Raw genomic sequence first — 26,792 nt, 5'->3', positions numbered from 1 at the left:
AGATTGCTCGAACTCTTGTGCACCTCACTGTGGCTTCCTTTTCTTTAGAAATATTGTGCGGATTGCCCTTTCTTGTCGGTTGCCCTTTTCTTCGCCCAAAGCAATGAGGCTTCCATTATGCACTTGGCCATTTCCTCCCCTCCTGTCCCTGGCAGCGATCGATTTCCCCCGAGTGTGTAAATCTCTCCTCGACTTTCTATAGGAGCGCACACATGCAAACTCTGTTCCTTTGTGATGGATTTATTTCACGTAGACGAAACCTTCCAGGTCCATGTTCATCCACATCACGAGGTGTCTGTGCTTAGCTGGGCTCTCCAGTTAACCCCTGCCTTGCTTTTCCTTTCCTTTGCAGAGTGTTGTGCGCTGCCTGTGGCACCCAAAGCTGAACCAGATCATGGTTGGAACTGGAAATGGATTGGCTAAAGTGTATTATGACCCCAACAGAAGTCAGAGGTATTCTTAAGTATTTCTTATTTTAGATGGATGACAACAACTGAGGGGGGGGCTGTGAAGGGGAGCCCTTTTATTTATTTCCCCTGCTTTTATTTATTCTCCCTTTGATGGGGATCCACCCTTGCAGAAAATGCAGCTGGTAGAGGATTGTATTTTAGAGAGGATTTGGATGTGGCCCTTGATCTATACAGGACTCCGAGGGAAAGTTTCCTGGGGATTTGCAGCTCTTTAGCTGAAAAGTTGAGTGCCAGGGCTGGGGAAGCCTGCCCACTTTGCATACCACCCTGGGCAGTGGCATTAGCAGTGGTGCATGGGGAGGATTAACAAAGCAGGGGCCTGGCCACTCACAGGAAATGAAAAGGGCTTTTCCGTTTCCTTCATTTTCTGTTTGGGCTTTCCCCAGAGGCAGGCTTAGAGGTTTGGCAAAGCCGATGTCTGTCGGCGGAGGGAGGGAAAGGGGAGGGGTGTGCGTGTGTACAGCCCAAGTGCTCCCCATCATCTCTCTGCCCTCCCCGAATGGTGAAAACCACTGTGTCCAGAGGTCCCCAAACATTCCCAGGGATGCAGTTGGTCCCTGCGTTATTTCCCTTTTCCTGGGCTCAGAGGTGAATGTGCACTACCATCCCACAAAGGAGGCTAGTCGTTGAGATACAGTGATTGACTTCTCTGGAGTCGTCTCCCCCCCCTCCCCCCCAATCTTTACAGCCCCGAGGCTGTCTTGCTTCGCTGGTGTTAGACCCACATACGGCATGCACTGAGACCTCATGAGAGTCTGTGTCAGAGCCCCGCAGCCTTTCTGTAGACTGGAAAGCGGTCCCTACTGCTGAAGCGTCACTGTCCGTAATCTGACTTTGACTGAAAGCCTGCAACCCTGACTTCCTGCAGAGCTTTCTGGACTAGGTTGGAACCCCTTGCTTTAGAAAATAAAGGTATATCATGAGGTATATAGGAATAAATAGGATTTTATTGACTTTTTAATCAAGAAATTTAAAATGGTCATATAATTAGGATGAGAGGTGGTCTGTTTTACTTGAGAAAATGATGACCCTGTTTAATCGTACTCTTTTGAAGACGCTGTCTATGGGGCCTGTCTTGAGGAACGCGCTCATTTGTGCTTGCTTCTTCTGAAAGGGGCAGCTCCATGTTGCCGTGTTGATGTTCCCGGTACAGTTCGGGCCAGTCCCACACACTCTGGGGCTGTAGCCCCTTTGCACCTCCACCAGTCAGACCCAGTTTCAGACGCTTGGGCTCTCATCTTACATTTGAGATATGGATACATGCCACTTGGGATATAGACCACCCAAGTCTCTTTCAACTGGGCCACAAGCTACAATGTGAACCCTGTGGCCTTTAATGTGAAACGGTTGGGGGATTTTTCTTAGGTCTTTTTAAGATCTTGACATGTTAAGTTGCTTTTTAGCTAGAGTCCCATTACCCTATTATCTCTCTAAACCTGTCCCTTGGCTGAAACCATGGAAGGGCAGACTGGCTTTTCTGTAAGTGTAACCTCTAGAGGTCCTGTCGTTTGCCCCCAGTTAGAGTCACACACAGAGTGTGTTCCCGACAAGCTCTGTACTTTTAACATAAAACTCTCTGCTTCTGAGACCAAGTGAAGTAAATAATTTGCTTTTACTTCCCATAGAGGAGCAAAATTATGTGTGGTGAAGACACAGCGGAAGGCGAAGCAAGCCGAGACTCTAACCCAGGACTACATTATCACTCGTAAGTTGTCACATGGCTTCTCAGTTGGGTCACTTTTCTGCTCTTGTGTGGCGCCGATTGCATGGCTTTAGGGACAGAAGTCCCCCAGGTCTAGGCTTTTATCATAAAACATCCCATTCATGTGGTCGGGACTGCCAGTCATATAATCGCTAAGCCCTTTGGCTTTCTGTGACTTATCATTCAGACAGGGTTAGTTCATGAAACTTTGAACCCCAAAGGAAAAGCCTGTTTGAGACTAATGCATTACTTCATCACAGGCTTTTAAAGCACATCAGTCCATTCCAGGAATAAACATGAAAGAGCGCTGGCCTTATCCAGCTACTGCCGAGTGGCAGTGTGATGTTGAACGACAGGATTTCATCGGGAAAGGGAGGAGGGCACACTAAGGAGCTCTTCCAGGTCCCAGTGAAATTCTATGATTGACTGATCCCAAGATGGCCATACATAAAACCGAATACAGAGGGTGCGGGCGACTTCTCTCAGGTTTGCCACACAGTCTGGTCAGTCTGGCCTACTTGTATTTCCCAGACCCCAGTCTTACACCTGCAGCAGGTGATGCCTCTCACAGGTGGTAATTAGGAAGGCAGTCTTGGACATCCTTTCCCCAGGCACCAACAGACGCCTCTGAGGCAGTCCGCAGCCCAGGGGTGCTCTGCTGCTGGGTTTTCTCCCTGGTGGTGGGTCTCATATAAGACCAAGTACCTTGGCGCCTATGATCAGTAAAGGGATCCCATGATACTTTTCATCGGAGTAGACGTGTTAAAATTGGTGTCATAACCGTTAGTCTAGCTCATGTAATTACACGCGGCCTACTTGAATTCCTCCAGCCGTTTGAAGTGAAAAGCTATTTTCCCCCCTCCTAAAAATACTGTTGTGCCGTCTTGCCCAACAGAGTGCCGGGTGGCTGAGCTACTCAGCTCCCCTCCCTCAGCGCAGCATATCTTCCTGGGGAGTGGTAGGCTCCTGGCCCAGGGAGCCGGCAGCAGGCTAGAGGCTTGGGGGCAGTCCTGGCAGAGCTTTGAGGCCTTGCAGGCCGCCCCGACACTCATGTTCTAAAACCCCTCTAAATGCCTATCATTCCCTGACCCTCCTCCTAGCACATTTGGGAGTTATTTTGATGCGCCCCTCAATAAAAGTAGCTATTTAATATTTCCTCAGTAATCTCCTGTCCCCTCAAATACTACTTTTTTATTCTTGTGTTTTGTCCACCCTAGAGAAGACGTAGGGGTGAGGCCCCATCAAGTCAGCATGCCAAGAGTGCGCCTCCTCGGCTCCCCCCAAGTCAAGGCAACCTTTACCCCAGTTTCAGTGGCCCGAGTGTTCCTCCCTTCCGGTTACTCAGTGTTGTCAACTCCTCTTGAGAGGTGGTCACATTTCAGAAACGTGTGAAGTGATTCCAGTGTTTATGAGACATCTGAAGAAACCTCAGCACTGACAGGCAAGCTGTTGGCCATGTAGCTGTTGGCATTCTGCACATTTGGGTCGTGTAAGAAAAAAACAAGAGCCAGTCCCATTAACTGTTTGTATTCAGAGCCACAGAAATTACCTCTTAACTGCTACCCATGCTTTGGGGCACGGGCAGCCTCACCACTGTTTCCGTGACAGCACGTAACGGAGTTTCCCGAGTGCCACCAGTTGCCAGGAGAGGTGAACAATAAGTCTGATCTCAAACAAAATTGACTAATTAGTTACAGTAAGACTGTCTTTTATTATTAGACGAGGGCTGTCATTATGACTTTGATTTCATCTTTTGGTTACTCATGCTTGAGCTATGTGCTTGATGGAAGGAGTATTACTATAATAAAGTTTTTCAAATGTGACTTCTCGTAGCTCATGCCCTGCCCATGTTCCGTGAGCCCCGCCAGCGGAGTACAAGGAAACAGCTGGAGAAGGACAGACTGGATCCCCTGAAGTCGCACAAACCCGAACCTCCTGTGGCAGGCCCAGGTGACTGGGATCCCAGTAGTAACCTGCAGCATGTGCGGGGAGGGGAGGGGAGGGGAGGGGTGGAGGAGGATGCGACTGAAAGAATTGGAAGATGACTGCAGACCTGGTTGCTTATTTGTCTTGACAGAGAGCTTTCCACATAGTCGTTTTCAAGCATGTTCGTTTTAGCAGAGAACTTCTTTTCTAAAACCAAAATCTGATGCGGAATCCCCGTGGATGAAAGTGGGAAAGTGAAGCTGCTGTGCTAAAGTAGAGAGGAAGCTTGGAGCCCTGCTTGCTTGGACTCCCACTCCAGCCCTTTAGGGAGCCTCCATGGGACTCACAATCTCCTGGAACCCAGTTTTCAAACCACTGCCCTGAATCTTGACAGACTGCCCAGTGCTGGGCACTTGGAGCAGAATCTGGGCTCAATTAGGCAGAAAGTTCCATGTTGATAAAACAGAAAGCATTCCATGTCACCAGAAGATGAATAAACGTTCATAGGGTTTTTAAGAAAAGAGGTTAAAAAAACAACCCAAAACATTGGTTACACTAGAGTACACACCTTCATCCGAGTCCCATTTTCTGTTATCTGTCTAGGGTCCGTCTGCCTCATCTCCCAAGCCTATGGGTTTTGATTTGTCCTTCGTTGCACCTTGACCTTTGGGCTTGCATCTGTTTGGTCTGCCTCTTCAGTGTTAGAAATCTCCCATATCTATCGAAGAGTTTTTTTTCATTCTCTCTGCCACCATCCTAATAAAGTTCCTCAATAATAAATATCCTAGCCTGAACTATTTCAAAACTTTTCTAAATAGGTGCCTTATTTCAAGTCACTTCCTCTCCTTCCCACCTGCCTCTGTTCATCTTACATTCTGTTGTTATCCTTCCCTCCCTCCCTCTGACTTTTATGTTACTGCTGCCCCGAACCTTCATAAGCTCCCCTCTGTAAAATTGCATTTCCAGCGATTTCAGGTGCTCTATCGTCTGATCCTAACACACCTTTGTAGCCTTACACCCATTTCTTTCCTACTCTGATCTGATAATGACTTTTGGTTCATTGCTATTCCCAAACATTCATTAAACTTTCTTCTGTGACATAAGCCATTCTGTCCATTGAAAATCGTCTTCTGAGCTTTTCCAGAGGGAACTCAGCGTAAATCCCATCTCTTCCATAAAGACCCCAGCAACCACCTGAGCCTAAAGAGCGGTGTCATTTTTCTAAGCACAATTATAGTTACTGGTCACGCAAGTTATTTGGCAATTAATTACTTTCTGCCCTTTATACTCCCGTCTAATCTTGAATGATGCAATTGGTCTTTTAACACTGTTTGGCTTTTCACGGGTTTATTCTTAAAAACAACATATGTTTTTGAGTACCAGGTATTGTGCTAATTGATGGGGATCCAACAGGGAAAAATCCCTTCCCTCCAGGAGCTTCTGTCTACTCAAGCCAAACTCACTGCTATCAAGCCAATTCTGACTCATAGCAACCCTATGGGACATAAAAGAACTTCTCCTGTGGGTTTCTGAGAATATAACTCTTCACAGGAGTAGAAAGCCTTGTCTTTCTCCTGAAGAACGAGGTGCTGATTTTGAACTGTTGACCTTGCTGTTAGCAGCTCAACCCTTAGCCACCATGCCGCCAGGGATCCTTCCTGTGTACTACCAACTGAAAATATGTACATCAGTGCATCCTTCTCTCATAATACCCAGGAGAGACTAGGACAATAAATAGTAAACCGTAAGATATATTTGAAACACAATAGCATTCAACATCTATTTGTTATTTTTAGTCATTGATTTTCAAATGTGCATGTCCACAGAATTTTTTCAGGCATACACGTGGCCAGGTAGAATTCTTCCTACAGGGCATCACTATGTAAATGAAGGAACGAAGACACAATAATAAAAATGCCTCTTCCTATCTGGAACTATGATGGGGGAAGAGAAATAGAGCTTGGTAGGTTGGTGGTCATCATCATTAATGCAAGCTGAAAGGAGCCTTCTCAAGTACTTTTCATACATCGATTTGTTTCAAAAACAATGTCTGAGAAGTCCCGGGTGCTCAAAACGCCAGACCCATGGATGTGAAACGTCAGACCCGCGATGGGCCAGCCTTTGACCTCCTCTGATTGCACGAGGGGAACGCAGAATAAGACTGAGCATCAGACCAAAGCAGATTTATGAGGTAGCGTTCAGACTGGCCTCCATTCTTAGACATCTTTACCAACTCTACCCTAACCAGCCTCCTGCAGCTTAGTGTTGTTCAGCAGTTCATTTCAGTGGCCACCGGGAACTCACAGACCGTACTCAGGATTGCGGGCTTTCTTCAGGAAGCTAGCGGCTCGCGTACTTCAGCCCAATGTGTAGGCACGACACCAGCAGGACTCCTTATAGAAAATGACAAAAACTCAGTCAACCTGGACTTCAATTCTGCCCCCAATTACAATGTCATTCCTTCACCAAGTGCTTTTAAATCTAGCACAAGGATGCTCAGTCGTGTCAGGTACAGAGTTCCGTCGTGGCTCATTCAGTTTCTGACTTTGGCTTTCCCTCTGAAACAGGTCGTGGTGGCCGGGTTGGAACGCATGGGGGCACGCTGTCCTCATACATTGTGAAAAACATTGCCTTGGACAAGACTGATGACAGCAATCCTCGGGAAGCCATTCTGCGGCATGCCAAAGCAGCCGAAGACAACCCGTACTGGGTTTCTCCAGCATATTCCAAGTAAGGGAATAGTTGTTTATTTGGTTCAGTAGAGAAATTGGCATGTTCAGTGACATGAAAAGAGCATGGCACTGGCTGTTTTGACCGCCTGCCTTCTCAAGATCTTGTAAGTTATTTTATAAACATTAGCTCAGTTTTGGTTTGTCCGATAATTCTTGTGCTTGAAGATAACATTCTTATTACCGGTTATGTTGACGTTGGTTGCTTGGTTGAAGTAGCGTCTCAAGGACTCTGCACTGTAAACTCACTATCATACCATATGTGGTGAATGAATGTAGATCTTAGGTGTTGTATATTTGTTAAACTGCAGATCCTCAGAGTTTTTCTCTTTAATTTGTGCATCTATGGGTGAATCTTGCCTGCAGCAAGTACTTTGCCCAGTGGTGCTTCTCCATTTTCTTTCTTTCTTCTACATGTATTCCTTTCCCACATATATCTATTTTTCAGGTATTTCTTAATTGGTGTACACTGTCAGATATTTATTCTATGGTTATAATCCAAGACTGTCTTTGGTTTTTTTTTTGCTAAAATTTTTCCAGTTTTGGTCACTGAAATCTTCAGAATAGCCACTGACTTCTTTTATCAGACCTACTTTATTTATTCTTTCGTTCATTTGTTTATTCCTTAATTTCTGACACTACAGAATGTTCCAGGCTCATATAAATTCTTCTTGCCCAACCCCTGGAATTAACTACTTCTTTCATTGGAGAATGGTCTTTAGAAACCAAGCTGTGCTCATTCCTTCTTGTGTTAGGCTGAGTTTTATAGATAGATGATAGATAGATAGATAGATAGATAGATAGATAGATAGATAGATAGATAGATAGATAGATAGATAAGAGAGAGAGAGAGAGAGAGATGTATTGGGCTGCTAACTACAAGGTCAGCAGTTTGAAACCACCAGCTACTGCTCAGGAGAAAGAGGAGACTTTCTACTCCCATAAAGAGTCACCGTCTTGGAAGAGCACAGCGGCAGGCCTACTCTGTCCTATGTAATACCTATGAGTTGGCATCGACTGGATGGCAGTGCATTTGGCTTTTGGTTTTATAGCTGTATAATACTCTTCTAAACCATTACCCTCTTGATGGGCATTTACACCGTTTCGAGTCTTTGACTTTCACAAACAATAAGGGCATTACTATCCTTAGGCAGACATTTTTTACTCACACCTACAAAGCTTCTAGAAATAGAATCGTCAACTCAAATGCTATTTGCAGTTTAAAATTTGTGTAAATACTGCCACATTTTCCTCCAAAGAGACTTTTTAATGAATTTATCCACGTGCATTCATCCTTACTAAGGGATTATGCTAGTACTTTTATTTGCGCCAATTGTTTGGTGACAACTTACAAATCGTTTTTACTTACATTTAAAATTATTGAACATCTTTTCATATGGTAAAATATTTTTTAAAGGTTAACCATTTAACATCATTGCAAATATTTCCCAGTCATTTTTTACTTTGTGTTTGGCATCTTTCCTGTTTTCTCCCGCCCTCACTAAAGCCTTTGTTTGTTTCTGTTTTTAAACTGTCATCAGATTGAGATATTTCCCTCTGCCTCTTTCCAGATTATTAACCGTTTGTTACAGCACCTTTTATTGGAGAGTGTGTTTGTTATTGACTTGAAATGCCACCTTTCCTAAGGAGCCCTGCTAGTGCACTGGCTAGTTGCTCGTCTGATAGCCGAAAGGTTTGAACCCACAACTGCTCCATGAACGAAAGCTGTGTCTGTCCGCCACCGTGAAGATTACACCCCCCTTCGCCCGCTGCCATCAGGTTGATTCCGCTCGAAGCAGCCCCAGCTGGGATTTCAGAGACTCAGTCTTTGCTTCAGCGGAAAGCTTTCTTCTATGGAATGTTGGTGGCTGCAAATTGCTGACTGACCTTGTAGTTAGAAGCCCCATGCCTAGACCGACCTCATTGTCACCAGGATCCTGACCTTGGAAATTCTGTGGGGCAACGCTGCGCCATGTCCTGTCCTGTCTGGTCAGTAGGAGTCAGAATTTACTTAGAATCAACTCAACGGCCACCTTTATCATACACATGCCATTTCTATATGTATTTTAACCAATTGTTGGGCTTTCTGTTCAGTTCTGTGAATTGGTCTTTTTAAGTTTTGGTATCAAACTATCAAACGGTTTCCACTATGGTATGGCTGCCTACCCTCATTATTTTTATCAGAATTTTTCTCCTTATTCTTGTAACATTTTGTGACTTTAAGCTATGTAGTAACCACTCCCTACCAAGGTAAATTTTAGTACTGTTTTCCTTGGAGTTGAACTGCATGTATGAATTTATGTAAGTTGAACTACAAATAAGTCAAGAAGTATTACTATTAGTATTCCAATTTAGATATGCACTGGTTTATTCCAAACAAAACATTTGAAAACATGTTGCTTATCAGCAGATGACTATAGACAATGACTCTCAGTAATTACACTTGTCTTAGTTTCACTGCGGCATCTTAAGGAGGGAAAAGATAGATGCTTTTAGTGCCATGGGAAAAGGATTTTGAAGTCAAAGCTAATTTATAAAACAACAACAACAAAACTCAGTTGAACATCTTCCCAAACCATCAGTGCTTTGTAACAGGTTTAAGAGAATGCTACCCCGTGTGAAACAGCAGCTTTTAGATGAGGCAGAAATTTCAAGGGAGGTCAGGAAGACGTTAGCGACGAGCCAACCAATGACAAAACTGTGTCTGAAGTCCAGACACGGGTGGAAGAAGACTATACATGGGCCAGATAGGGAGAGCTAATGATAAAGTGTTAAACTTTAACCTAACTGCATCTGCAATGATCCACTTTTAATGCACTGTGAATGCAGCCTTGATCTACGGTCAGAAGAGTATTCACTGCAGGCTGAATTCATGTGTTTCTCTCCACTTTTTTTTTTTAAGGCACAACTCTTAAATGGGTGAAAAGGGAGACCAAATGATAATTACACTTTAACCTAACTATTTCTACCAAAATTGACTTTACAATGCTCTCTGTCTGATAACAAAGCTATTTACATCCCTGTCCTGTGTTCAGAGATGATTCACAGAGGCCTAGTCCATGTTGGGACCTACAAATGGATTTGGGCTTCCACAGCCGTCCATAGCCTTCTACAAATCAGATATTAACCATTGAAGCTCTGATACCATTCCCTCTGATGACTTTTATTATTTACAATCCTTGGATCACGTGTGCTAGTGTGCTTCATCCATGTAGACTTAGTTAACAACTCACTTAGGCCCCCGATGCTATTCTTTTTGATAGCTGGACACATCTAGTTTCTTCACCACCTTTTACTGTAAGCACTCATATTGTCAATGATGTAGGTAAAAGAGCGATATTAAGAAATTTCATTCCCCCAGAGTCTTAGATTTACCTATATAACTCAGAAAGCAAAGTCCCTTCAAAACTGTGACTTCTAAGAGAATAAACTGGGCCAATTAAATTCAAGACAGAGAAGTCAACTTAGAAGGTGTGGGCGATTATGTTGTAGGATTTCAAAGGAGACATCTTTGCAAGATTGCTTGAAAGACACAGATGATTAAAGGGGCTTATTAGGAAGAAGTTTTAAGCAAATTGACAATTGTATTAGTGAGGAAAAGGCCAGGAACAACAATGCACCTGCTTATTCTTTGAGAATTTCATTGGGAAGCCTTACTATTACTGATAGTCCAGATAGAATTCTCAGTTAGTTTCCTTTGACTTGAACAGAAATGAGGAGGAGAGTCATGCAGATAGATATCCAGGGAAGGAGCAGCTCATGCCAAGGAGACACCAGATTAAAAGGCCAGAAAAATGTCCATGAGGAATAGTGCTAGATTTTTTTTAATTCCTTTATTCTGTCTCACTCAAAGTGAGCATATGAATTTTCTACTTTGACCATGAATATGATTCATTATATCACAGGATGCCCTAATACTGAACCACAGAGCCCTGGTGGGATAGTGGTTATATGTTGGGCTATTAGCTGCATGGTTAATAGTTCAAAACCACCAACCACTTCTTTGTGGAAAGAGATACTGTCTCAGAAACTCACAGGGACAATTCTACTCTTGGCATTACCTCTTTGACAGTGAGTTTGAATAATGAAATTTTCTTTTATTTGGTGCGACTGTTACATCATTGTAGTATAATGTTTGACACATGTTAGGCTGACTTCATTTAAAAAGATGATAAGAGCTGTATGGAGCCCCCAATAAAATGATTTTTAAAAATAAATATAAAGATGTTTTCCTATGGAAAAAAGACTGTGTGTAATGCTGCTAACCACAAGGGCAGGAATTAAAACCCACCAGCCACTCCACACTGGTGAGGCTGCCTGTTCCCATCATGATTTACAGTCTCAAAACCCTAAGCAGCAGTTCTGTTCTGTCCTCTGGGGCTGCTCTGGTTCCGAATCCCCTCGGTGGCAGTGGGCAGAAAGAAGGTCGTCTGTGACACAGCAAAGTTTGGTGCTGCTTCCACGGGGTGAGGAGTGAATAGTCATTCCCAAGGAACTTCCCTTTCCTTCCCATCCTCTCCTGGTGTCACATCTTCTGACTCTCTGAAGGCTGATGGGTAACCAGTATTTTCCTAGACTTAATTGCAGCTGAACATATCTTGCCAATTTGTGCCCATCACCTAAAGATAATTTTATGTATTTCAGGAAATTTAGTTATACTCACAATTGAATAGTGTGCTAGTTTAATAGCAACTCTGCAAGGTAGAGCAGGTATGGTTCATGTCCTCGTCTGACATGTGAGGAGACTGAAGGATGGAGACTTGCATTTAATAGTGCTTGGAACTGGAACTAGACACCAGCGCTCTTGATCCTTAACCTAATGGGCTTTCCAGAGACTCTGCTCTTCCTTAATATATACGTCTCTACTGCATTTGTTTCCATCACTTTCCTTCCACCCAACTGTGTCACCTCACATTTGTGGCATACTCACTTAAGTTCGCGGCACTGTGTGTCGGTGGCATGTAATTTGGTAGCCCGAATTGCTGTTCTTTTCCTCCTGTGTTCACCTGCTCGAATAGACTGTTTACTGCCAGGTGGCAAAGTGTTGGAAGGGAAGCTAATATTTAATAGGATCTTTCCATAAAGGTCACTGTAATTGAGAATGTGTGTCTGGTTGTTTTTCTTCACTGTATTCTGCCAGCAATGAAATGAAGATTTATTGCATCTCACTTTATAATAAAAAGTGAATTAGACATCACACAATTCTACCCGCCTGTAAGTGACACAGGCGTGCCTCCATTCTCCACTGGTGATAACCAGGGGTCTTTGAATTCTTTACGTCCATTGGCTGGCCACTTGAGTCTCATTATTGGCTCTAGCAAGGAATATCTTGTATTTGTAATGACCATAAAGGTTTTAAAACAGCAGGATCAAGAAGACTCTCATTTAGTCACACGCAGACATATTCAGTTTCAGTTTCTTGTTAAAATATGCTACCGGAGGGAGTGGGGGAGAGGAGCTGGCTGAGGAGTGGACAGGATATAGATCCAGAATGCTATTAGCTTACGCATCAAACAAGGATAGATGTGTGTGGGAGCCTGGACTCGGGCCAGCTGTCTGCCAGCCTGACAGTTCTGTCAGCCAGGGTCACTCTTCTTGCCAGATAAACAGCTATTATTGCTGGTTCAGTCAATTTAATTTTTACCGTGCATGTCTTGTCTGATAACAGGATACATGGATGGTGTGTGTGTGTCCAAACATCAGGCCCACGTATACAGGCTCCATTTAAAGTCAGGGTACTTTTCTCGGCCAGATCCAGAGAGATTACCCAGTGAGTAAGTGAAGCAACGGTTTGGTTTCGGTGCTTTTTGTATTAGGAAGAGATGTCAACCAGTAAAAAGAAAAATGGAAACTGATTTTGTTATAGTTAGGTACCAACTTCTCATGTGGACATGTGCCCATTATATTCCTGGGCAGATGCCAGTGTTTCTCAAAATAGTGTTGTGAACTGACAAGGGGAGGGAGGGGGAAGACACAGGGTCCTCAACATGCAGCTTGCTGGTCTCTTTCCCAGACCATTCTGTTGGGTTCCCAGATTGACCCAACAGAATGCTGGAACTATAGGACGATATCATTGATATCACACACAAGTAAAAGTTTTAGTTACGAACATCTAACAATGGTTTCAACAGCACACTGGTGGGGAGCTGCCAGATCAGGTCGGATGCAGAAGAGGATGTAGAGCAAGGGATATCATTGCGGACGTCAGTAGAAAATACCAGAAAAACGTTTACTTTGTGTTTCATTGACTATGCAAAGGCATTCGACTGTGTGGAGCATAACAAACTGTGGATGACCTTGAGAAGGATGGGAATTCCAGAGCACCTCATTGTGCTCATTCAGAGCTTGTACAGGGATCGAGAGGCAGCTGTAGGAATAGAACTAGGGAATATGGTCATGGCTTAAAACTCAAGAAAGGCATGTATCAGGGTTGAATCCTTTCACCATACTTGTTCAGTCTGTATGCTTAACAGATCATCACAGTGGCTGGATTATATGAAGAATTATTGAGGGAAGGCTTGTTAACAACTTGCAATAAACAGATGACATAACCTTGCTTGCTGAAAGTGAGGAGTACTTGAAGCATTTGCTGATGAAGGTCAGAGATTGTAGCCTGCCCCCGCCTCTCCCCAGAAGACTTCATTTCAGAGGCAGCAGCACTGAAGCTACAGCTCAGGGAGAGGGACGTGTCTGATCAGAGCACACAGGAGCCAACGAGGGGAGAGGGGGACCGATAACAAGCGAAGCACACCTGGCCCACCAAGCCCTGAGGATGATATTCCTGCTCAGAGCAGCCAATGCACAGAGAGGGCCATAGGGCCGGCCCCACCATGAGACACAACATCCCTCACTGACCCATAGCACTACGGGGGACAACACTGGGGACACACTGCAGGAATTATGCCCAATTTGACCCCACCACACAGAGGTGAACAAAACACTAAGGGCATGCAACAGAACAGCAAGGGGAGCAGAGCAATGAAGTCCCCAGAGAACCAAAAAAATAAGACTGTGGGGCCAGGGCGTGGCACCCAATCAGACTCGACTGAGAAACACTCAGAAAGGTCAACAATTAGACCTTGAACTATTTTAGGGTTTTTTTTCCCCCATTGGCTTTTTTGGTTTATTTTGGGGTTTTATCGTTGGAGTTATTGTTTTATTTCCTGTTGTTGCTTTGTTTTGCCGTCTTGTGTTTGTGCATATTATTATTTCTGCATGTCTATCTAGATAAGATAGGCGGGATAAACAAGCTGGGGGAGAAAACAACGGGACGACAGTTCTGCAGGGACATGGGGTGAGGGGGAGGCGAAGGAAAGGAAGTGGGTGTTAAACCCAGGGATAAGGGAACAGTAAGTGACCAAATATCTATGGCAAGGAGGGTGTAGGAGGTCTGGTAGGGCTTGATCAAGGGCAGTGTAACCAAGAGCAATTACTGAAACCCAAATGAAGGCTGAGCATGTTATTGGGACAAGAGGAAAGTTAAAGGAAATAGAGGAAAGAACTAGGAGGCAAAGGGCATTTATAGAGATCTAAATACAGGTGTGTACATATGTAAATACATTTTTATATCACGATGGGGAACCAGATCTATATGCATATATTTTTAGGTTTAGTATTAAGGAAGCAGATGGACATTGGGCCTCTACTCAAGTACTTCCTCAACGCAAGAACACTTTGTTCTAATAATCCAGCATTCTGTGATGCTCACCTTCCCAACATGATTGCTGTACACAAATGGGTGCATAAACAAATGTGGTGAAGAAAGCTGATGGTGCCAGCTAGCAAAAGATTTAGTGTCTGGGGTCTTAAAGGCATGAAGATAAACAAGCGGCCATCTAGCTCAGTAGCAACAAAGCCCACATGGAAGAAGCACACCAGCCTGTGTGATCATGAGGTGTCAGTGGTATCAGATGTCAGGCATCAAAGACCCAGAGCAAAAAAATTATGTCAACGTGAATGGATGTGGGTGGGTGTGGAGTGGAAGCCCAAAGCCAATCTGTAGGCATTTGGACATCCCTTACAGAAGTGTTGTGGGGAGAAGACAGGCCAGTCAGGGTGCAATATAGCACCGATGAAACAGCTTCCCTCGAGGTGCTTCCTCCCCACTCCCCCGCACTACAGTGACCCTCATTCTACCTTCCAGATCTGGCTAGATCAGAGCATGTACATGAGTACGTATAAGAGCTGGAAACGGGATACAGGACAGAGAAACTCCTCCTCGGGGCCAGTATTGAGAGTAGCCATTCCAGAAGGGGAAGGGGAAGGGGAAGGTGGGGGAAGAAAGAAGGAACCGATAACAATAACCTCCTCCCAGGGGGATGGACAACAGGTGAGGGGCTAAAGGGAGACATTGGACAGTGCAAGACATGAATAAATAATAATAATTTACAGTTTTTCAAGGGTTCGTGAGGGAGGGAGGATGAAGAACGGAGGGAAAAAAATGAGCTGATACCAAGGGCTCACGTAGTAAGAAAATGTTTTGAGAATGATGATGGCAACAAATGTATAAATGTGCTGCACACGATGGATGGATGGATTGTAATAAGAGTTGTACAAGCCCCCAATAAAATGATTTGTTTATAAAAAAAAAAAGATTGTAGCCTACAACTCAACAGAAGGAAGACCAAAATTCTCACAATTGGACCACTAGGTAACGTACCATTGTGGGTTGAAATGCCTTGTTTATGAGTTTGCAATGTGTTATCTATTTTCCAAAATGTATTTATTTGCCAAAGAGAAAATTATTTTACTAGCAACATCTTGCATCTCATCTTCACATGCATACCTTATATTTTTAAAAAACATTAAATCTTTGATTAGCTTTTTCCCCAGAAAAAAAATAAAAGGTTGGGGGGAACCATTTCAAGCGAATCTTTGGTGTCAAGCCCTTTATTTAATCTTAATAATTCTGCAATTGTGAGTACAGGGTCAGAGTTCATCCGGGCCTTATTCATTCTAACAGGGTTAACAAGTGTGTCAGATTATCAAGTCATGGCTATAATTGACTTTGGCTTTGAGGTTTTCCTTCATAATAAACAATGGGCCCAGAGCCAAAAAAGTTTGTGGTTTATACTCACACACTGATGACTAAACAATACAAGCGATTTCCCCTCATCCTTGTTTTATTATCCTGGAGCTGGCTTTATGCTTTTTGGATGAATCATATCAGAAGATTATCCATAATTAAATAGAATTTGACCTGTGGACTTTCCGTCACAGCTGAAAACATTTTGACGACTTCTCTGGCCTGAGAGCCAGGGGGAAAGAATGTGGCAGGCACACACAGGTTGAAGCCCCATCAGATGAAAGGGGCAGTCCTGCAAGCACTTTAAACCCCGCGCACAAACAGTGCAGCCCAGAAACACTCGTCAAAGATTGCAGGAGGGGCCTTTCTGCATCAGCCACACAATCCTCTGGATGGGAATGCCGAAGGTGCAGCTCGGTTTCTGTTGGTTTTCTTTCAGCTTTGCTGAACATCAGTTGCTGTAAAAGACCCACTTTGTACAAATAGCCTTCAAAACTCAAGTTTTTAAAAAGAAGAAAAAAGTTTAGGGGAGAAAATGAATCCACGTGAAGTTTATGGAATGTTTATGCATATAAGATATTTGCATACATTTTTATGTGTGTCTCATTAACTTAGGTTAACTATTAGCAGATACAGAATTGATGACAGCTAAAACAAAATAATAGCGCCCCAGCCCTCCTCTGATGAGTGTCTTTGATGGTCAACACCAGTGGTTATGGTGGCATCGCACCTGCTCTCCTTTGCTTGATAGTCTGCTTTGGTCCATTTACTTTGCTTGGTAACTCTACTAAAAAACTGATATACACCCTTATTGTCAGATAAAGAATGTTTACTTTTCCCCCCTAAATCAAATTTGAAAATAAGAATCATATCAGGCCATGTCCGTTTGAATTTTAATAAATTAATGCTTAAAAGAATGGGCAAGTAAGTGGAGGACATAAATCAGTGTGAGAAATGTTCTGGAGAACGCTGATTTCAGGAAGATGGACCCTGTACTACTGTCACAGTGAGGCTTACCGTATCTCCACTATTTGGTTGCACGCCCATGTGCTTTTTACATTTGGCTGAATGGCCTGGTTCCTCTACCTTCTTTAGCCTTGAAGGAGATCCCTTCATAAGTTCTTTACTTGGGCAAGGCACAGAGATCTGCCATGAGGCTGTAAGGCTGAGGTGATAACTTGCTCCCCCTAGAGAAAGTAGAGCGTGCTGGAGAGGTGCCTGGGTACGAGACGTGCACTCTCAAAGCAGTGCAAGGTGTTTCTTGCACATGATTTATGTACTATCTGAGTTGCCACCGTCCCCTCAGTGTCCTTTTGGTTTTGTTGGTTCTTGTCCTCTGGTGTTTCAACACCCAGGAGAGCCCACATTAAAACAGTGTACAAATTTATCTTTCTCTGGGCTGCCCAGAATGGAATCCATTTTTCTGGCAATGGTGGTGGTATTCAAAAAGACTTAGACAATTGTGTGTGTTGATTTTATGTGTATGTTTGTGTTCCTATTAACCTTAAAAGCAGAGATTTCTAGACCATCTTTTTTTTTGTTAGTTTTAAAAAAATCATTTTATTGGGGCCTTATACAGCTCTCATCACAATCCATCCATCCATCCATTGTGTCGAGCACATTTGTACATTTGTTGACATTGTCATTTTCAAAACATTTTCTTTCTACTTGAGCCCTTGGTATCAGCTCCTCATTTTTCCCCTCTACCCTGCCTCCTTCATGAACCCTTGATAATTTATAAATTATTATTATTTTGTCATGTCTTACACTGACAGATGTCTCCCTTCACCCTCTTTTCTGTTGCCTGTCCCCCTGGGAGCGGGTTATATGTAGGTCATTGTGATCAGTTTCCCCCCCCCACCTTCCCTTTCCCCTCCTGGTATCGCTCATTATTGGTCCTGAGGGGCTTATCGGTCCTGGATTCCCTGTGTTCCCAGCTCTTATCTGGATCTGTATACATGCTCCTTCCCGAGACCCTTCCGTAAGGGGATGTCCAGTTGCCTACAGATGGGCCTTGGGTCCCCACTTCACATTACCCCCGCATTCATAATGACATGATTTTTTGTTCTTTGATGTCTGATACCTCATCCCTTCGACACCTCGTGATCACACAGGCTGGTGTGCTTCTTTCATGTGGGCTTTGTTGCTTCTGAACTAGATGGCCGCTTGTTTACCTTCATGCCTTTAAAATCCCAGACACTATATCTTTTGATAGCCGGGCACCATCAGCTTTCTTCACCACATTTGCTTATGTACCCATTTGTCTTCAGTGATCTTATCGGGGAGGTGAGCACACAGGTCAACAAGCAGCCATCTAGCTGAGAAGCAACAAAGCCCACGTGGGCTGTGTGATTATGAGATGCCGAAGGGATCAGTTATTGGGCATCAAAGAACAAAAAATCATATCATTGTGTGCTCACCTTCCCGATACGATCACTGAAGACCAACTTACATGCTTTGAAATCCAATAACATTTTCTCTTTTTGCATCTGTCACTTTATCCTACTTTTCATTGTCCATTTATTCTCACTGTAGTATTCTGTGCTAAGGGCCAATTAGGCCACCCTCCACCCCCTGGAGAAGAAGTCCTCTGGTACTCATTGCCATTGAGTCGATTCCAACTCACAGCAACCTTATGAGACAGGTTAGAACTGGGCCTATGTGTTTGCAAGACTGTGGAACTCTTTACAGGAGTAGAAGCCTCATCTGTTCCCCACGGAGCATCAGGTGGTTTCGAACCTCACAATTAACAGCTCAACTCTTTCATTTTAATAAGTCATTTTATTGGGGGCTCTTATAACAATCCATACATCAGTTATACCAATCACATTTGCATATATGTTGCCATCATCATGTCTGAAACATTTTCTTTCTACCTGAGCCCTTGGTATCAGTTCCTCTTTTTCCTCACCCTTCCACCCTCATGAACCCTTGATAATTTATAAAATATTTTTATTTGCATATTTATACCATCTGCTGTCTCCCTTCATCTACTTTTCTGTTGTTTGTCTTCCCTAGTGGGGTGTGCTATGTGGATCACGGCAATCCGTTCCCCCTATCTCCCCCTTCCCGCACCTTCCCCATGCCCTCCCAGTATTGCTGCTCTCATTATTGGTCCTGAGAGGTTTATCTGTCCTGAATTCCATGTGTCAAGAGCTCTTATCAGTATCAGTGTACATGCTCTGGCCTAGCCGGATTTGTAAGGTAGCACTGGGACCATGATAGTGGAGGAGAGGAAGTACTAAACAACTAGAGGAATATCTTGGGTTTCCTCCCTGCTATGCTGTACCGTGGAGCAGCTCAACTCTTAGCCTACTACGCAACCAGGACTCCTCGTGGTACAGGTTGTCTAATCATCCCTGCCCATCGTTATCTTCATAAAGTGGCAGCTAAGCAAAAAAGTCTGTTGAAAATGCCCTAGATGCTTATGAATTGACTTTAAAAAATCTTACATTTCCAACATTCTCCCAAAGAACACCTGCTGGAAATAAGCCCAGCGATAATGATTGCTGGAAAGGAAGAGTGGCTGCCAGCTGGACAGCTGTGATGCTGTCACTGGGCTCCTACAAGACGCTGGCACTCCAGGCTGGCTGAGGTGCCCACTGTGCTGAATTGGGGGGAGCTGACCCTCACTTAGCAAACGGCATCCAGCTCTGCTGGAAGGTTCTGGACTGTGTGCAGGAACTATAGTTATGAGGATGGATTGAATCAAGAAGTTCCTTCTGTGAGGGCCATTTCCATTCGCCTTCCATCCCCAGTTCCTAAGAATTAGGTTTGCATCACCCCAAACAAATTAGCACCCCAAAGCAATAGCTAGGAGGCCTGGTGGTGCAGTAGGGAAAGCTCTCCAATGCTAACCCAGAGGTCCAAGTTCGAACCCACCAGCTGTTCCACGAGAGAAAGAAATGGCAACCTGTTTGCATACAGATTTACATCCTTGGAAACCCTGACGGGCAGTTGTATTCTGTCCTAAAGTCATTCTGAGTTGGAATTGCCCCAATGGCAGTGTTGGTTTGTACTTTTAATGACTTACAAGTATCTTTTCATGTGTGTATTGAGCATTTGTGTGTCTTCTTTGAGAAATGTCTTCAAAACCTTTGGCCATTTTGTGATTGGTTTGTCTTTTTGTTGTTAAATTGTGGAAGCTCTGTACATACGCTGAGTGTTAAGCCTTATAAAATATATGGTTAACAAATATTTCTTCTGTAGGTTGTTCTTCAATTTCTTGATAATGCCAGTGATGCACAAAATTTTTATTTTATTTATTTATTTTTTAATTTTAACAATTTATTGGGGCTCATACAATTCTTTTCACAGTTCATGCATATACATACATCAATTGTATAAAGCACATCTGTAAAAATTTTTAATTTTTATAAACTTAATTTTTTATTAAGGTTTCTGGTGTCTTGTCTAGGAATTAAAACAACAACAAAGTCTTAAAGCTTTACTCCTATGTTTTCTTCTTACAGGTTTATGGTTTTAGTTGGTCTATTTAGCTCAACTCATTTTGAATTAATTTATATGTCGTATGCAATCCTTTTTAATTTGAATTTTTAGTTTGTTGTTGAGGATTTTTGAATTTATATGGACATATATTTTTTATTAGTTGGGATTTTTCCATATATCATTCCAAATTTCAATCATGTCACATAGGATGTACAATTGCTACCACGGTCAGTTTCCAAACACTCTTTCTACATGGGCTCCTTCACATAGTCTCCCTTTTGTCTCTGTATATTTAAAGGACATTGGTGTGTCATTTTCCCCTTGTGGTATAGGGCTTTGGTATCAGTAATGTTGACCTCATAGGATGAATTAGGAAATCCTCTTGTATTTTTTGGAAGAGTTTGAAAAGGATTGGTCTTAGGTCTTCTTTTGGTGGCTAATAGAATTCACGGGCAGAGCAGTACCGATTAGCCTGTTAAAATCTCTTCGCTTGTTATAACAAAAACAAAAAAAAACCCAAAACTCACAGCCACTGAGTCCATTCTGATTCATATTGCCCCTGTGGGCCGGAGTGGGAACTGTGGTTTCTGAGACTAACTCTGCAGGGGGTAGAAAGCCTCATTCTCCCTCAAAGCAGCTGGGGCTTTGAACTGATGACCCTGTGGTTAACAGTCCATATGGAGTCCAGTGTCACCAGGGCTCTCGTTTGTGGTTGTAGGTCTGTTGAAATGACCCGTTTCTTCTTGAATCTGTTTAGGTAGTTTATGAATTTATGGGCGTTACCTTATTTCATCTAGTGTTTATGGTTTATTGGCAAACAATTGCACATATATTTTGTTGTACCATATATACTCGAGTATAAGTCTACCCGAATATCAGCTGAGGGACCCAATTTTACTACAAAAATTGCATTAAAAATGTGCTGAAAAATTGGGCTTATACATGAGTTTATACAGTAATTATTTTTATTTATGTAAGGCTGAGAATAATTTCCCATTTCTGATTTTAGTTATGTGCATCTTCTCCCTTTTTTCCCCTTGTCAGTCTAGCCAGTTTGTTGATCTTATTGATCTTTTCTAAAACTTCACTTTTTGCTTTGTTTCTTTTGTGATTCTATTGTCTGTTTCATTAGTTTCGCTCTAATCTCCCCCACCCCCTCGGATCTTTGGGTCTAGTTTGCTCCTATTTTTAATCTTTCCTCAACTAGAAGTTCTTGTTTTGAGATGTTTTCTTCATTTTTTTAATGGCATCTTAATTTTTAAAATTATTTTTAATCATTTTATCGGGGGCTCTTACAGCTCTTATCACAATCCACCCATCCATTCATTATGCCGAGCACACTTGTACATATGTTGCCATCATCATACTCAAACACTTTCTTTGTACGCGAGCCCTTGGGATGCTGTCTTCTTCCTGAGCCGTCCCTCTGTTGTCCCCCCCAGCACTGGCCGCCCTGCGCCCCATACACTTTGCTCTGCTGTGCTTTCCTCTCGGTGGTTGCGGAGCATTTTCTCATGCTCCTTGTTATTTCTTCTTATGGTCCTTATTTCATTTCCACAAATGCCCCGGGTGTGGCATTCTTTTATATGCCTTGGTTTCCTAAAAAAACAAACAAACGCCCCCCCCCCCCCACATGCCTTCCAGTCTTCCTGTGTTTATCCCGTGCTGTAGTGGTGACTACCTGTAGTTACAACTTTGTTTTCTATGATCCTCACACAAGGGCCGCTCCTGGCCTCTGTCCTCCCAGCCACCCCCACCCAGCTGAGACCCACACGATAATTTACTAAGAAAATCTGCATTTCTTCCTCCAGAGCCAGGCTCCTTCTCTGTACCTGTAGGCTGCCTCTGTGTTAGGCTGGCAGTGCCAGCCCCTGGAGAATAGGAAACCAACATGCTCCTGCCAATTACAGGAATCCGAGAGGCATACTGGGCTGTTCGTTGAGCTGATAACTGCAAGGTCAGTGGTTCAAACCTAGCAGTTGCTTGTGTCGGACAAAGATGAAGCTGTTTGCATCCCCTGAAGATGTAAAGTCTTAGAAATCCCAAGAAGTCGTTCTTCTCGGACTGAGTCAGTAGGAGTGAGAATTGGATGCGTGTTTGGGGGTGGCTCCTCGATTCAGTGCTGATTTCGTTGCTATGACACTGAGCGATTGCCAGAGTCCAGTGTTTACTTGCTGTAACCCTTTGAGTCCTTTCTGGAGTTACAACCAAGTTGGTTCTGCTGTTTCTGCTTGTAGCTTGTTTGGTTGGTTGGGTTTTTAGCCTGCTGGTTTGGTTGTTATACTTCTGCGAGATAGGAGAGTACCCTGTGTAGCCCTGTTTTGCCCCCGACTCCCGATGCTGAGTTTTACACCTTTTCATTCCAAGGTTCTTGATTTTCTACTCACTTGCTTTGTCTTGATGTTCTTTGTAAATCGAATGCATTTTCCATATGATAAAATACAAAATGTACCCATCCAAGTGTGTAGTTTGAATTTTAAAAACACATACACTGGTGCAATCACCACTCTTTCAAGACGATAGATTTCCACCATGTGTTAGTCTGGGTAGACTAGAGAAACAAATTCATTAGACACTCATGTGCTTAAGAAAGAGCTTTATATACGAGAGCAATTGAATATTGAGAAAAAAACCCAGCCCAGTCCAGATCAAGTCCATAAATCCGATATTAGCAGTTGAATATTGAGAAAACATCTCAGCCCAGTCCAAGTCCATACATCCGATATTAGCCCATATATCTGATACCAATCTATAAATTCCTCTTCAGACTCACACAAGACATACAATGACTCTGAATGCAGGAAGATCACAGGCCAGTGGGTGGAAAGTCTTGTGGATCCCGTGGCAGTGGAAGCATCTCCGTTCTGGCAGGGGTCTCCATGTGGCTCCTTCAGCTCCAGGGCCCTAGTATAGCTCCATGGGTCTTGTCTGCAGGAATGTCTCACAGAGAGTGAGCGTTTGCCCTGCCTCCAGCGAGCTATTTATTTCCTTTGTGCCTCCAAACGAAGTCATCAAGCTGTTAACTGATTATTTAAAAGGCCACTCCTTCACTTTTAAGCCTCAAATTGATAACAGATTGTGTGACTACCACACACCACTACCCTAAAAGTTTCCTCATACCTTTTGTAGCTATTGCTCTATTTCTGCATATTTTCATATGTATATGAAAGTCGGAAATTGAATAAGGAAGACCAAAGAAGAATCAGTATATTTGAATGGTGGTGCTGGTAAAGAACAGAGAAAGTGCCTTGGACGGCTAAAAGGACAAACAGATCTGTCTTGGAAGAAGTACAGCTAGAATGCTCCTTAAAGGCAAAGATGGTGAGACTTTATCTCACTTATTTTGGACATATTGTCAAGATAGACTAGTCCCAGGACAAGGATATCTATCATCCGTGGTAAAATGGAGTGTAAGTGAAGCAGAGATGGATTGGCACAGTGGCTGCAGCAATGGCTCCAACGTAAGAGCAGTTGTGAAGATGCTCACAGCCGGGCAGTGTTTTGTTCTCTTGCACACAGGGTTGCTGTGAGTCAGAATCAACTGGACAGCGCCTTTTAAAACAATCCCATAGAGTCTGTGCCCATAATGTTAGACATCCACCTACTACAAATATTGCTAGCAGTGGACTCTAACCTCAAAGGGACTTTCTAAAGGAAAAAGCTTTTTGAACTCCAGGCTTTCTTCCTGTGGTCTCTTCTTTAATTCCTTTTCTGTGCCCCAAGCTGAAAAAAACAGCATTGCAACTTCTGGGATTTAGCCTGAGTGGAACCGATGTCTGATGTCTTATGGAGTATTGCCAGATATCTTTTGGAAGACCATGTAATTCATACCTTAGAAATAAAAGACCTAATTCCAAAGCATCTTTACATAGAAAAATTGTTCCTGTATGTATTTGTCCACACTAGCGTGCTCAACATCTTGGCCAGAAATTAAAATCTAACCCAGCACGGGTGGTCCCATAGCAGCACGTGGAGACACCAGCGGGGCCGCTCTCTAGTCACTGCAGTAGCTCTCGGGGCATCGGAAAACCTGCAGCTGCTCTGGGAAGTTGAGCGCCGTGACCTGTATAGCTATCACATCAGTGACTTGAAGTGACAATAAGAAGTTTAACCAACTGGATTATGGATGGGGGGAACGTGAGCTCTGGATGGGGGCGTGAGGTAATGGAGAGAAGGGAATTGTGACTTACACATGACAAACCCAGGTCCATGATTCGGGTCAGAACATCAGGTAACGGTACACATGGTTTATATTTTTCCCCAGGATCATAATAAAACAACAAAACCAGCAAGAACTATTCTAAAATATCACCTGCTTTCCCTTGCCAAATGAAGGAAATGATTGCTGTCACTATTTCTACCATTCTGGAAGAGCCTAGACATGAATGAATTGAACTCTTAAGTTGAAGACATAAGTCTTTACCTTTATACATTGTATACTTTGCAGCTATTTAATGTTTTTTTTTCATAATGACAGCTTTTCAAAAGAAGGAATTAGTGCTAGTACGCTGAAAATGACATAAATTACAACCACAGGACATTTCTTGGACATCAGTTCTTTGTGAATGGTATGACAGGAATGCTATTGGGCCAGGTATGTTTGTGAGACACAGAAAGTCCTCAGATACGGATTTTATTATTACAGTACTCGGAGAGGCATCCTAAAATGCTAGGTGACGTGTTTCTTTGTCTCGTTCCCCCTCCTTTCTTTCTGGCAGTATGTAAATTATGTTATCATTTAAAATTCATTAAGTAAGAAAATGCACTCACACGTTCTTGTTTGTATGCGCTTTCATCGCATTATGTATTGGGGCAGCTTTAGGAACCCCCAGAGGGGTCTCATCAAGAGCGCAGAGCCTGGAGAACACATCAGGGCCTTCTGAATGGTCCCTTAGCCTACGTTTGAGCTAAAGGGTTGTTACTGATGTGTGAAATGCCAACAAGTTCGATGCATCTTCATTTTATTTAAGGAAAGGACAGCATCTGCCACAGAGAAAATCTTCAGCAAACTCCCAGGCTCTTTTCTGCACATAATTAAATTCACATTTTTCTTTATGGTTTCCCTGTTTGGGACTAGGAGTTTGATAATTGATAGATAAGAATTGCTACTTCCAAGTTTGCTTCCATGGGAGTTAAAAAAAAAAGCCCCATATGATAAACCCTTGGTGACTAAATTTTTCTTCTTCTTTTTAAACCTTTCTTTTAGGACTCAGCCTAAAACCATGTTTGCCCAAGTGGAATCTGATGACGAGGAAGCAAAAAATGAACCAGAATGGAAAAAACGTAAAATTTGAAGAACCTCATTTGAGAGCTCTTTGCATGAAGAGGGTGAAGGGGACAGATGTGGGACAGTTGTTATTTTTAAAGATGCTTGTAAAGTAAATACATTTTTTAATGAACAGATTTTGTCCTGTGTATTATTGGGTCCACTCAAGAGATCAGTAGCAATCCTCTACTAAAATCGTGCTTAATTTTCTTACTTATGACGAATAACCTCTATTACAAGCAAATGAGAGAGAGATCCTTAGCCCATGACTGAGTATTTTAGGTATTTGAAAACATTATTCGACAACTGGGCTTGTTCCAACAACTTTATAGGGGAAGCACACTTAGAGATATGCATCTGCCCTCAGCAATTCTAGGGAACACAATATGGAAATAGACATAAAAATGTTTTAATATTTTTGTATATTTCATAGCACTTGTTTACATAACTGTAAATCATTAGACTGAGTTCAAACTAAAAGCACGAACGAACATGTGTCTGAATATCGCTCCACAGCAGAATGCAGTAGTTCGGGACAAGCTTTGCAGTCACACAAACAGCTAGGCTTCCAACCCCAGCTCTCCCCTTTCCTGCCACACTGAGTCACTTAATGCCTCTCATCAAGCCTCGGGTGCTAGCCGTACCTGCTGCATAGGTGTGGGTGAGGGTTCGTGAGGCACGCCTTGTACGGCATTGTGCATTTTTACCTGGCACACTAGACCCTTCGTGTTTCAGTGTAGGGCCCATCTATCATTGCCGGCTTTGTATCAGGATTAAAATGGAAAGAGATAGAAATGCTTTGTAAATTTACAGAGTTATGTAAGTAGGAGACCTTCAAAATGATTCCAAAAGGCCCTTGTGCATTTTGTAACTAGAAAACTACAACAGAAGTTGGCAGTTTATCCAAAACAGCATGAGTCAAGCAAATAAAATGCTGTGGCCTGATCTCACATAGACATGGGCCATTTTTGCATGATAAATAGTCCCCACGAGATAATTTATGACATTTTGTTCTCTCGCCTCTGTCCTCTCATTTGTCCTAGTGAATTAAATCACTATAAAAATGAAAGATGATTCAAAAAGTAAGTCCCTGCTTCTACAAGCACCATGCATATACTTGCACACACACACACTCACACTCTCTCTCTCTCTCTTTTTTAACAACTGCCCGAATGGCTGTCTTGCTCATCCAGATGCTGATATGGCAGTGACCAGTCTTCCACAG

At 43.0% G+C, this 26,792-nt stretch overlaps 1 protein-coding gene across 1 annotated transcript; it reads left to right on the top strand.

Annotated features, from left to right (window-relative positions):
- Positions 1–357: 357 nt before the first annotated feature.
- LOC142436318 (WD repeat-containing protein 70-like) lies at positions 358–25,702 on the top strand. Its single transcript, XM_075540051.1, has 5 exons — positions 358–453; positions 2,096–2,175; positions 4,006–4,122; positions 6,666–6,828; positions 25,508–25,702. The coding sequence occupies exons 1-5, from the start codon at positions 395–397 to the stop codon at positions 25,593–25,595; spliced, it is 507 nt and encodes a 168-aa protein (XP_075396166.1). The 5' UTR covers positions 358–394; the 3' UTR covers positions 25,596–25,702.
- Positions 25,703–26,792: the final 1,090 nt, after the last annotated feature.

The sequence above is a fragment of the Tenrec ecaudatus genome, unplaced genomic scaffold, assembly GCF_050624435.1.
Source record: "Tenrec ecaudatus isolate mTenEca1 unplaced genomic scaffold, mTenEca1.hap1 Scaffold_2152, whole genome shotgun sequence".
Lineage (NCBI taxonomy): Eukaryota > Metazoa > Chordata > Mammalia > Afrosoricida > Tenrecidae > Tenrec > Tenrec ecaudatus.
This window is presented reverse-complemented; position numbering and strand designations above follow the sequence as displayed.

Bases quoted from the DNA above. Each gene is read 5' to 3' on its own strand.
- LOC142436318 (XM_075540051.1), top strand. From the start codon at position 395: ATGGTTGGAACTGGAAATGGATTGGCTAAAGTGTATTATGACCCCAAC. The intron at 4,123-6,665 runs GTGACTGGGATC...CCTCTGAAACAG, and splicing joins ACCTCCTGTGGCAGGCCCAG to GTCGTGGTGGCCGGGTTGGA. The intron at 6,829-25,507 runs GTAAGGGAATAG...CCTTTCTTTTAG, and splicing joins GTTTCTCCAGCATATTCCAA to GACTCAGCCTAAAACCATGT.